At 37.8% G+C, this 13,292-nt stretch overlaps 1 protein-coding gene across 1 annotated transcript; it reads right to left on the bottom strand.

Annotated features, from left to right (window-relative positions):
* Nucleotides 1-4,853: 4,853 nt before the first annotated feature.
* LOC137656558 (uncharacterized) lies at nucleotides 4,854-7,815 on the bottom strand. The gene is made up of 4 exons (XM_068390729.1): nucleotides 7,230-7,815; nucleotides 6,161-6,552; nucleotides 5,157-6,073; nucleotides 4,854-4,938 (listed from the first exon to the last, which is right to left on the bottom strand). The coding sequence occupies exons 1-4, from the start codon at nucleotides 7,813-7,815 to the stop codon at nucleotides 4,854-4,856; spliced, it is 1,980 nt and encodes a 659-aa protein (XP_068246830.1).
* Between the last annotated feature and the right edge of the window lie 5,477 nt (nucleotides 7,816-13,292).

Raw genomic sequence — 13,292 nt, 5'->3', positions numbered from 1 at the left:
GCAAGCAGGGAGAAGCATTGGAGCCTATGCACAAAGACGGCCAGCACAAGAGAAGGTTTTGTACATCGGAAATCAAGAGTAAAATCGCCCAATGAAGATTTTACCAGCAGCAGAATAGGAATTTCATCAAATATACAAAAGGGTGAAATTTAAATTGGGTAGGTAGGAAGTATACTTGTGACTGCAGTACAGTAGCTTAACCTACCACAGTTATTAAGGTAAGCAAACAAAATGCCTTTTAACATCGAGCACCCAGAAGCTTTTAGCGTCACTGCTGAGCCTAATTCTTTTGCAACACGATGGCAACAGTGGTGTGAGGAATTTAAGATTTATTTGGAAGCATTAGGGAACATGAAGGATGCACAAAAGAAGGCATTATTACTTCATACAGCAGGTAGGGAAGTTCGGGAAGTGTTTAAGACTTTGCAGCCTACAGATGACACAAGTGAAGCTGCAATTAAGGCACTTACCACATATTTTGCTCCTCAGGTCAATAAATTTTTTGAAAGATACCAGTTTTCAGCGCAAGCTTATCAGAAAGAAAATGAAAGTTTAGATGCATTTGTGACTAGACTAAAAAATTTAGCCGTTTCATGTGAATTTCTAGAGTTAGAAAATGTTATCAGAGATCAAGTAATTGCACATTGCACATCAGAAGAGCTAAGAAAGAAATTATTGCAAGATAAAGATTTAACATTAGAAAAGGTATTGATAACAGGCAGAGCTTTAGAAACATCAAATAGGCAAAGTCACATAATAGGTAGTTCTACAAGCAATAGAATGGAAAATTCTAAAATTAATACAGTAGGTTCTAAGTGGAAAACCAATGAGAATCAGAGAAGAAATATGTCAAAGCCTAGTCATAGAAAAGTGCCTAACACTAATGTTCATAAATATCAGAATCAGGCTTATTCACAGAAACAACAGGAAAAACCCAAGTGTTTTAGGTGTGGTAAAACTGATCATCTTGCATACGAAGCAAAGAAATGCCCTGCTACTGGACAGACATGCCAGAATTGCAGAAAGCTAGGTCATTTTGCAACTGCTTGTAGATTTCCTAAACAGTACGCAAAGAAAATAAATGCTACAGTTGATACTATGGGTCCAGAGAATAATGAGGAAAATGTTCATGATAATCAGGTTAGTTCAGAAACTGATTTTGCGTTTCACATAAATTCAGTCAACAAAGGTGCAAAGAAACATATCATGGTAGAAGTAATCATAAATGGTAAACCAATTTTGATGCAAGTTGACACAGCAGCCGATGTATCAATTATGTCTGAGAAAATGGCTAAAAGCATTCCTAATTTGTTATTAGAAGGTACAAATAGAGTTTTGAAAAGTTATAATGGTTTTGATATTCAGGTAATAGGTGCTTCGAACGTAGAAGTACAGTACAAAGAACAGAAATTAGAGAGAATGCCATTAACAGTAGTAAAAGGTAATGGACAAACTTTGCTAGGTTTAGATTGGCTACAGTATTTGAAGTTAGATTGGCCTAGTATTTTGAAGGTTGCAGGTAGACAAGAAGAAAACAAAAATGAAATGTCTATGGATGATATCCTATCAGAGTTTCAAGACGTATTTGAAGATAAAATAGGTACAGTAAAGAATGCAAAGGCAATTTTAGTTTTGAAACCTGACAGTTCTCCTAGATTTTTTGCTCCGAGACCAGTACCGTATGCATTGAAAAGTGCAGTTGAAACAGAAATCAAGAGATTAGAAAGTGAAGGTTCTTGGGAAAAGGTCACATATTCAGATTGGGCTACACCATTAGTTCCTATTGTGAAGGAAAGTGGACAGGTTAGGTTGTGTGGAGATTACAAAGTAACGTTAAATCCACAACTGCAAGTAGCTCAACATCCCTTACCAAATCCGAAAGACATGTTTGCAACTATGTCAGGATGCAGTGTTTTTTCTAAATTAGATTTAAGACAAGCATTTCAACAGCTTCCCATGGATGAAACTTCACAAGAATTATGTACAGTAAATACATCCTTAGGTTTGTTTAGGCCAAAGAGATTACCTTATGGAGTTGCAAGTAGTCCAGCTATATGGCAACAAACTATGGATAAGATTTTTTCAGGAATGCAAGGAGTATTCATTTTTATAGATGATATTTTAATTGCGGGTAAAGACACAAGAGAACATAGAGAAAGATTGCGAACAGTTCTGAAGAAGTTGAAGGAACATAATATTAGAGTAAATAAGAACAAATGTATTTTAGAAGTTGATTCAGTGGAATACTTAGGTTTTGTAATAAATGGCAAGGGTATTCACAAAACTAAAGAGAAGATTAAAGCTGTACAATCAACAAAAGTGCCAGAAAATGTTAAGGAATTACAATCATTTCTAGGTTATTAACATTTTATGGGAATTTCATTCAGAATTTGTCTACAATTGCACATCCATTGTATAATCTGTTGAATAAGGGTGTAGAATGGAAGTGGACAAAAGAGTGTCAGGAATCTTTTGAAAGAATCAAGCAGGAAATAACATCACCTACATTCTTAGTACATTATCGAATGGATTTACCAGTTAAATTAGTTTGTGATGCATCAAACATAGGTCTAGGTGCAGTATTATCTCATGTAATGCCAGATGGAACAGAAAAACCAATTGCATTCACTTCTAGAGTATTGAACAAGGCAGAAAGGAATTACTCTCAAATAGAAAAGGAAGGTTTAGCATTAGTTTATGGAGTTAAAAAATTCCATATGTATCTTTATGGTAGGAAAAAGTTCACACTTGTTACAGATCATAAACCTTTATTAGCAATATTGGGTCCAAAAGCAAGTTTACCTACGTTGGTAGCTGCAAGACTACAACGTTGGGCAGTTACGTTAGCAGCGTACCACCATGATATAGAATACCGTCCAACATCAAATATGGGTAATGCAGATGCTTTATCCAGATTACCCGTAGACAAAGCTCCAGAAGAGTATGATGACAGTGTTTTATTAATTTCAGTATGTAATGTACCAATAACTGCAAAAGATGTAGCACACAGTACCAAGCAAGACCCAGTACTTAGTAAGGTTTTGGAGAGTTTAATGACAGGTAGGGACTTATGTGGAAAGGAGGAAAATTGTAAACCGTATAAGGATATATGGTATGAACTGAGTGTGACACAAGGAATAGTGATGAGAGGTTCCAGGGTAGTTATTCCTAATTCACTGAGAAATAAGGTTTTGTCTGAAATACATGCTGATCACCAAGGTATTGTAAGATCAAAGTCAATTGCGAGAACTTTTGTATGGTGGCCAGGTGTAAATAAAGATGTGGAATGTTATATAAAGAATTGTATGAATTGTGTTATGCAACAAAACAATCCTCAATTTGCTAGAATGCACCCGTGGGAGTTACCCAGGTATCCATGGCAACGAGTGCATATAGATTTTGCAGGTCCTTTTTTGAATTATTTGTTTTTGATAGTAGTAGATGCTTACAGTAAGTGGCCAGAAATTATCCCAATGAAGACGACAACGTCTTACGCCACAATAAAAGAGTTAATGCAAATTTTTTCAACGCATGGTATTCCAGAAAGAATTGTTACAGATAATGGTCCACAATTTACTTCACAAGAGTTTAAAGAATTTTGTAATGTCAATGGTATTAAGCATACATTTTCAGCTACATATCATCCATCTACTAATGGAGAGGCTGAAAGATTTGTCCAAACATTTAAGCACAATATGAAGTGTAGAAGAGCGAATTCAAGTAGTGTGTTTTTGCATGTGTCAAAATTTTTATTGTCTTATAGAACAACGCCGCACAGCACAACAGGCGTGGCACCCTCAAATTTGTTGATGGGAAGGAGGATAAGGTGTAAGTTAGATTTGTTGTATCCAAGTTTGCAAAGTGATTTAGAAGATAAAGGGTATAAACAAGTAGCAAAGCTTCCTAATGTAAGACATTTTTTACCTTTGTCTGATGTCATGGTAAGATCGTACAACACTCCAGAGAAGTGGGTACCAGGAGAGATTGTAAGAGAGATAGGAAATTTACATTATGATGTTCGTGTTGGTGATAATGTTGTAAAACGTCATGTTGATCAATTACAGCCGTTAAACAGAAAGACAGTAGAGCATGTGAATGTTAGAGATGAGAAACTTAAAGAAGTAGTTAGATCAAATGAGTCAAGTATTAACCAAGATGGTCCAACATCCAATGTAGATTCAGAACCAATTCATGTACCAGTACAAGATGAGGTTAAAGTGCTTCCTAATAGGATTAACAGAGGAAAGCCCCCTGAGAGATTAGATTTATGAATGTTTTTACAATGTCAAGTTAAGGGGGAGGAGACTGTTATGTATTATTGTAACAATGTACTATATTATTTCAAGTGTTTCAGGTATTGCACAACATTGCATCATATTGCATGAATAAGACATGTTATGCTTTGATCATAAGAGTAATGGTTTGTTTTGGTATTAGGATTCAAACATTTGTTGGTTACCTCAGATAAGATGTGATTCTTTATGATTTGTACTGGAGTAGGATTTAAGTCTTTTCAGAGCGATGCTCTTTTGTTTAGCAATGTTTTGGTTTGTGAGATTTGTGTAAGACGCTCCATATACACTTGAGAGTCAGCTGTCACAAAGTGAAGTTCATAATGTAGTCTTTTATACATTAAAGACGTATTTTATAATACCAACGTATTATTATCCATCAAGCACATATCAACGAAGATGGGATCAGCTGAGAAATAATTACTAACAATTTATTCATCTCTGTTCCAGGTAATTATTATGGTTAATAGAACTTCCTACCTAAACATCCATACATTATAATCAGGTCGTGATCGAGCATGTAATACACCTCTGCATGCAGGATGTTCCTCTTAGAGGGATTTAGTCTGTAAGGACATTGCTTAATCGGACTGGTATTATCAACTTCAACGTCTTGCTCCAAAAGGCGAGTTCGGCCAGGAGAGTCCTGAAACAAGAATTCATATTCGTTAATTAAACTCACTAATGATTTCACCTGAGCTTCTTCCAAATGTTGGAGCTTTTCCTGTAAAGTATTAAGTATTGTTGAATTCTCAGAAAGGTTACTCAGTTCCACAGGATTTTTCAGATTATCCTGATCAAATTTATCATTCCCTACCTCTAAATCCTCATGGACATTTACTACAGCTACAGGATCTACTGTACCTTTTCTGTTCACAAATGGTTTCAGCATATTCACATGTCAAATTTGAGTCTTCCTCCTCCTCAGGAGTTTCGATCACATAATTAACTTCGTTCAATTTCTTTAAAATCTTCCATGGGCCTGAAAACTGGGCTTTTAACATATTCCCTGGGAGGGGAAGAAGGTCTAAAACCTCATCAACAACCTCAAATGAACGTGACTTGGTGCCTAAGTCGTACTGAAGTTTCATCCGAGATTGACTGGTTACCAAATTATTCCGAGCGAACTCCCAGGCACTTCGTAATTTCTCCTGTAAATTAGATAAATAGTCAATAACTTTAATCTCATTTATACCATTACTTTCTAAATGTTTCCTCACAGCATCGAGGGGGCCTCGTACAATATGCCCAAACACCAACTGGAATGGGGAAAAACTGAGAGACTCATTAGGCATTGCCCTAATAGCAAACAGAGCATAAAGGACCTCTTTGTCCCACTCCGTACCATGATCATAACAAAATTTCTTTAATTCCGACTTTAACGTTTGGTGCAGACGTTCGACTTGACCTTGAGTCTTGGGGTGGTACGGCGACGACGTAATGTGTTTCACTCCGAGCTCTGACATATTTCTTCTGAACGTCGTACTTGTGAAATTCGTCCCACAATCACTCTGTAGGACCTTTGGGAAACTGAATTTGGTGAAGAAGTTTATCAATGCCTCTGCTACATTTTTTGCCTTCACACTCCAAAGCGGGATAGCTATCGGGTACATGGACATTCTATCTACTAATGTTAATAAATATTCACATCCTCCGCGCGTCTGTGGGAGGGGTCCGACCACATCTATAATTACCTCTCTGAAAGGTTCTCCCACAGCAGGAATGGGAATCAGCGGGGCTTTCGGAATTTTCTGATTTGGTTTGCCGACCAGCTGGCACACCTAACACAACGATACAAATCTCTTCACATCCCAGCGCATCCTTGGCCAGAAGTATAATTCTGCTAACTTTTGGAAGCATTTACGTACCCCAGAATGTCCCGACAAACTGCTCTCGTAAGCCAAGCTCAATAACTTTTCTCTATACCTTTCGGGAACCAATAAATGCCTTTTCACTTCTGCTTTATCGGTTGGAACTTCCCTGGCTCGACTGACCCGATACAACAAATCATTGATCATGGAAAAGAAAGGTTTTGTAATATCCTCAAAAGCAGCCTCGTCATTATCAGTGTGAAATTCTAAATTCTGAGCCTGTCTGAAAGCCTCAGAATCCCAATCAACCATTTTTAAATTCAAATCCTCACCACTTTGCGCTTCCATCACAGGTTGATTGCCTATTTCATCCAAATCAATATCAAAATCACCTACCTCTTTGGCACGTGAACGAGTCATTACACCTATAGGTTTTGTATCCCCTGTACCTGAAAGTGAAGTCAAGGTTAATATCAGGAAGGGAAGTATTTCCTTCCTCGAAGCCAGATCATTTGCATACAAGCAATCAATATCAGGGACAGGTAAACTGTCTACAACAGCCAATCTCACCTGCCCTTTAAACTTTTTCGTCTTCAAAAAGAAGGTTTCAATTGGGTAGGAATTCACCGTATTCCGAAAATCCCCCAACACCACAAATTTATTATTTAAATATACATGATTCGTGGGCACGGCAGTACAGACAATTAACGACTGGGCTGCCCCAGAATCTCAGAAAATACTAATGTTCTTATCTGTAGGATTCGTCGGACCTGAAGACAGCCTGCTGTTGAAGGTGTATTTGGAAAATAGTCATTGATTACTATTAGTGTGGGCATTACCACTACTATCATTACTACTAGGGACGTCTTCCGGAGACTTTACCTCTTTACCGAGAGCTTTATTAACTACCATAACTGGCAGTTTATTTCCTCGATTCAGGTAGTTTCTTATGGCATTACAGTAGGCCTTGACATGACCCCTTCTGTTGCACATGAAGCACTTCACCTCTCTACTTCGAATATCTTGGGTACTGTCATTAATAGGGGGATTGTTATTTCGGAAAACCCGATTTCTGCAAACAAGACTATTCTTATTAGTAAAATTACTACTTTAGGGACTACCCGACTTCCGCTATTACTAAAATTATATCTGAGATTCTCATTCTTCCCAGGTTCTTTTCTCTTACCGTAGTTGGACTGTAGCCAGCTATTACCATCATCACCTACTTTATTAGAGGTTGTCAGTTTACCGTTATAACGATGAGTCAGCGCATACTCGTCGGCTGCTATCCCCACTTCCTGCAACACATCTAATTTAAGTTCCTTCAAATGAGTTCGTAGGTCCCGAGACAAAGAAAGTTTGAATTCTTCGACCAACATGAGCTCCCTCAGTTTGTCGAAATCACTCACCTTTTGGGACTTGGGATAGTCATCAAAATACTGCTCCTCCTCCCGAGCAAATTCCTCAAATGTATTGTCATTGGTTTTCCTGAAGTTTCGAAACTTTTGGCGGTATGCCTCCGATACCAAATCATATGCCTTGAGTATGATTGCCTTAACAGTGTCATAATCAGAAGATAATTCTTCACTTAACCCATTATATACTCGCTGGGCCTTACCCTTAAACCTGCACTGGACCAAAGTGGTCCACATATCCACGGGCCATTCTAATTTCCGGGCAACCTGTTCAAATGAACTGAAAAATTTAGACATGCTCGCCTCTTCGAAATTGGGAACTAATTTTAATATCCCCATCAAGTTAAATTTATCTTTCTCATTGGGCCCTTCACGAGAATCAACACTACTTTCTTTTCATTTTAGCTCCAACTTTAGTTGCAAAACCTTTATCTCGTGGCCTCTTTGCTCAATTTCATATAATCTTTCTTTCTCTCTCTCTGTAGCCTGAAATTGGAGAGCCTGGTACTCCATCTCCCTAATCCTAAATTGCTCCCTCAACACTATGAGCTTTACCTCTGCAGATTCTTCCTGATCATTCATTCCACTCTGATCCTGCTTATCTACAGGTACATTTTTTCCCTGCTAGAGCTTCCTGGTACTCTTTCACTGCAGCCAATACTTGTTTTAGCTAGGGACCCTTCCTAATATCAGTAGCTAATCTCAAGTCAAGCAACACGGCAACCTGCCGCAACTCATCCCGTTTTAGATAAAAAATCAGATCCTCCCAATCTGGGCTTTCCAAAAGGTCTCCTAAAGAAATCTCTATCGACATTTTTCTAATTAAATGAGGCCTATTTACGAAATACAAATTTTACCTAAGCAGTCCCCTTATACACCCTGTCACCTTCCTGTTAAAAATCTAAGTCACTTTAAAGTCCGATTAAGGTGGATCCTGGCAAGGTCGCCAAATTAATGTGACGCCTTCTTTTCTCACGTCACTAGGTTCTTTCAATATATCCACCTTATAACTATCTACTCCTGAATAAGTGGAGCGATAGCCTATAAAACAGCAAAAAAAAAAGAAATAACTCAAATGTCAACAGGAAGGTCAAAATAAACCATGTGTATTACAAAAATATATTTATTCACAAAATAGGGGCACCACTATAATTGTATAATCACCTTACAAAAGGAAAGACCATTCATATTACAAATAAAACACAATCTCCTAACTAACCTTCATACCGACAGTAGGAGAGAGAGTGATAGGAGGAGATGAGAATTCATGAACACCACTATTAAACCACATTTATACGACAGGAAAGGATACTGAGAGGAAGATTCCTTAATCCTAGCCAAACATGGCAATTCCGGGAATCTAACATTTGATCAGAAATACGCACATTCACCAGCATAAATAATTAAAGCAGACAGGTGAATCCATAAAATTAATGCCTCGAAACTGTGGGGCCGCTACGGGACTCCTACCACCTTTCGGTTCACACATATAGAGTCAATCTGTCAATCTTCCTCGAGTTGACCCGTCAGCGAAACTGTTCAACACGACTTTTATCCCGAAAATAGTACAATTATAGTAAGGTTAAATAGCTTACTCTTCTTCGTAGCTGAAGCGCAGAATAACGACCTCAAGGATTTAATGGACTTGGCGGAGGAGGCAGAGGCAATGCAACAACATATAATTATCAACAGTCTCCTGCGACTACCACTGAAGCACGGACACCTGAGCACTACGTCTCACTCAGGCCAAGAAGGAGAAACACCAAATCTCTTTCTCCTTTCCCTCACACAAGGGAGTGAGTCAGTTGCCGACATTGCCGTAAGTTTTACCCCGCATGTCCAAGAATCCTTCTGTCGGGAGGCCGTACACAGAACTTCTGTCTTGTGGATTTTCCCCTTCGACGAAAGCACATACCGCCAACTGGTAACTGCTGGACACGCCCACTTACTCTCCCAAATATGAAAAACAAAAAAAACATACACCGACGAGAGGGTCCAACAAACTGTTATCAGGAAACAACCTCCTAAACGAAGTGATTAAATAATGAAAGTGGAAACCAAAAATCATCAATTGCTGATATCAAATTTACTGTAAATACTTTACAAAGTTATGGTAAATAACTGGCAACGAAAACCAAAAGCAAAAATAAATTAATAAAGTCAATAATAATGATAAGGCAAAAGTGAGCATGGTTTATCAATTGAACTGCGCTGCCTTACATATATATATATATATATATATATATATATATATATATATATATATATATATATATATATATATATATATATATATATATATATATATATATATATATATATATATATATAAGAGTAATTTGATATAATAATTGGGTAACATTCACCATATGCATGCAAAATCTTTGCAGTATGCTCTTCCACATGTTATATCTATAAATTTTACGTACATACGCCTAAAGACATATATACATATATATCTATATACAAATACACTAACAGTCATGAGATGCTTTGAAATTTCATAAAGAATCCTCATTATATATCGAAATGAATATTAAAATTTTCCAGTAATTGATTATTTACAGCAATATTAAAGTTTCCATTATTCATAACTTCTTAATTAATTTTGGAATTCATAATATTCCCCTATCCTCAACTCCCACATGCATAACCTATAAAGTTATTGAAATATAACTTAACTTTCAGACCAATATTGTCCTACTAACAACCTTTGCGAAAAAAAAAATGTATTTTGAAGCAACAGAGGGAACCAGATATTACTTGTAGCTCTTTGTGAGATTTCACAGTCTTCAATTATCAATAAACTTTAGTTCATGGGTAAAACAAAAAAACACTTAAAAAATATCCATATTAGGATTCCTTGATATATTGTCACTGTTCTTACATTAACTATCCAAAAATAAAATAAAGTTCAAGTGGCGGGGTAAGAAAATATTAATTTGTATCTGACAATATGTATTTCACTAAGTAAATGATACACAGGTCTGAGCACACTTAAATTGCTTTAAAGTCTGAAAAATTATCAGTCTATTTCATAAAATAAGTGCTCTTCATCAAACAGTAGCGTGATACAATTATACTTGGGCGAACAACGGTCAGGGAACGAAGGAATTTTTCTATGTTACTTTAATACATTTATGAAGCAAAAATTCTAAGTCCATAAGGTGAGATTATGGGTCGTGGCGAGCCAAGCAACCACAAAGGTACTTATCTTCTCTCTGTAAAATCTTAAACCCAACTGATTCATGGCCGCGGGCGTTGCTGGGCGTCGCTAGGAGTCGCTGGGCGTGACCCCATGAATTCATGGGGAGAAGACCAATCATAGTCGTATTCGTCATGGCAATCCGGATACAACCGGTACGCCTTCGCTCTCCTGAAGGCGTTGCTCCCCCAAAGTCCCCCTAAGAAATCTGCGAAAACAAGGAGACAGAAAAAATCCTTCGTTTGCAATTTGACATAGAGATAGACTCTTGTCGCCAGTGTAAGCTGAGAAAGCACACACTCCCAAGCGAGCCAGCGAACTGAGGTCATTAACGTGACCTCAAACAGACATTTACAAACAAGATATACGTGACTAATCCCCCCCCCCTACCAAGTTACAGTTACTCCTGGAACTGTGATAAATTCCAACAAAACAAGGAAAATCTTGTCACGTCACCATTTACTTTAAATTCAAAACTCAATATTACTATTCAGCCGCAACTCGCTTTGGGTGTGCAAAATCTCAACTTCCATAAAAAAAAGAAACCCAAAGAGCAACAAACTACCAAATTTTAACAAATTAAATTCACATAATTCATTACTGTTGTTGAGCCTTCTAATATGAGCAAGATATGAACTATAACTCAAGACATACATAATGTGACTATACAGAGCCAAAAAACAAACAAAAAAAGATCACATATTCAAAAGGATTATATATTAAAAAAAGATTATATATTCGAAAAAGATTATATATTCAAAACAAAAGGAAAAGAACAAAAATGGCAGTTAACAAATCTGAAAACCAATACACATAGGTAAATGTGAGTAAATATGAGTAAACAAAGTACTGAAAAAGGTCACATACTGTAGACATATTAGCAAAAATTATGGAAAACTACTCTGAAACAAGGCATATCTTGACAGCTTTCGGCAAGCAAAACCTAACAACAAAATATCCAAAGGTTACATATTAGCAACTGAAATCCGAAGATTCCTTGAGCTAAACAAATCATATAAAGAAAAATACTCAACTTAGGATTTTAATCCTTAGGCTCGCCTAAGCAACAATTTTACTACTCTCAGATCACAAGGGAGGCATTACATGGTTCAGTCTCACTCTCCGCCCTGGATTCTGTAAGTAGAGACATGGAATAATAACAGTTGACAAAAAGCATAGTACATAAAAAAAGAAACCACTCCCTATGGAAAAGAAAAATATATATATAAGTCCACAGAGACGTCATAAGTAAAAAGAGATACATATCATAATCATCGGATAGGTCAAAATTAAACGAACAGGTTGGTCAACACATATCAAAGAAAAAAATCACTAAAAAAAGATCATCGAATACAATCTTCTCATATAGCTATATCAATCTTGCAAAGCGCTTACAAACTCAAAAAGTACTGGTACATAAATGCATAACACACAGTAATGCGTACAAACACAGAACACAGAGTAATGCGTATGAGCACAGAACACATCTGTGTGCGCACTCAACTTATAGGTGATACCAGCTGAGTTGGTGCGTTTTCAAACCATGCTCGTGACGGTACGTCCACCCGGACATCTGTGAGCTCATTGGGACACACCCGAGCCCCACCCTGATTAGGAATGTTCCCTCGACCTTCACCAGCGTGAGACACCTGGCTGGCGGTCCTCCTTGGAACTTGTGTTTCTACAGTCAAAGTTTCCTTTACTGGCAGAGGCTCTGTCAGCATGACTGCTCTGACTCCCTCTGCCCTCCGCCATTGGAGACAGGTCGGACCACATATCATTGGCCTCCAGCATACAACCAGTCCACCCAGGATGACAAGAAACACACACACACTAGCTAAGTAAAAGCCTACACTAAAAGTCTTATGGGACGTTTTCAAATCTACAAACTGCTCGAAGAGGGGGAGGTGATCTAAGGACATGGTTCCCGGTCTAGTCAGATTAAGGTGAACTAATACATGAGACACATTCACACCTGGCAAAATGACAGAAGCATTCAACACAGTAGTGTCCTTAACTGTCACACGTTCACCCTTCATTCTCCTTTGGCCGGGTAGATGATACCCGTCCCCTTGGACAGAACACCCGTCCTCATGTGTCAAAACAGTGACTCATGGGTTCAACACTTTCACCTCATTCCTCGAGTCACACATCACCTTATACTTCGATTCATGTCGCACCGATACAACCCAACGATGTCCTAAATTAACTATCTCCCTCTCAAAATCTGCTTTTACCTCGAACTTACAACTATGCACAAAGCTAGGCTGGTTTAGGTACACATCAAGCAAACAAACACGTGCGGTAGGCGCGAAAAATGCATACACAGGCTCACACAACACATGTGATTTCCCTATCCTACATCTATCTAAGTTAGGCAAAGCCACAATCCAAGTGTCCCTCTCGTTCACAGCAAAATACGGCAGATCCACTGACACTCGGGTTGCGAATTCCTCAGTGCCTGTCTGGGTCCATATTGACTTTACTTCTAAGAAACGAAAATCTGAATCCTCATTTTTAACAGGTATCTCTACAGAAAAACAAAACTTGCCCTTTATCTTAGTAGCAG

This window comes from Palaemon carinicauda, chromosome 17 (genome assembly GCF_036898095.1).
Source record: "Palaemon carinicauda isolate YSFRI2023 chromosome 17, ASM3689809v2, whole genome shotgun sequence".
Classification (NCBI taxonomy): Eukaryota; Metazoa; Arthropoda; class Malacostraca; order Decapoda; family Palaemonidae; genus Palaemon; species Palaemon carinicauda.
The sequence above is the reverse complement of the archived record's forward strand: the minus strand, read 5'-3'. Positions and strand labels throughout refer to the sequence as shown.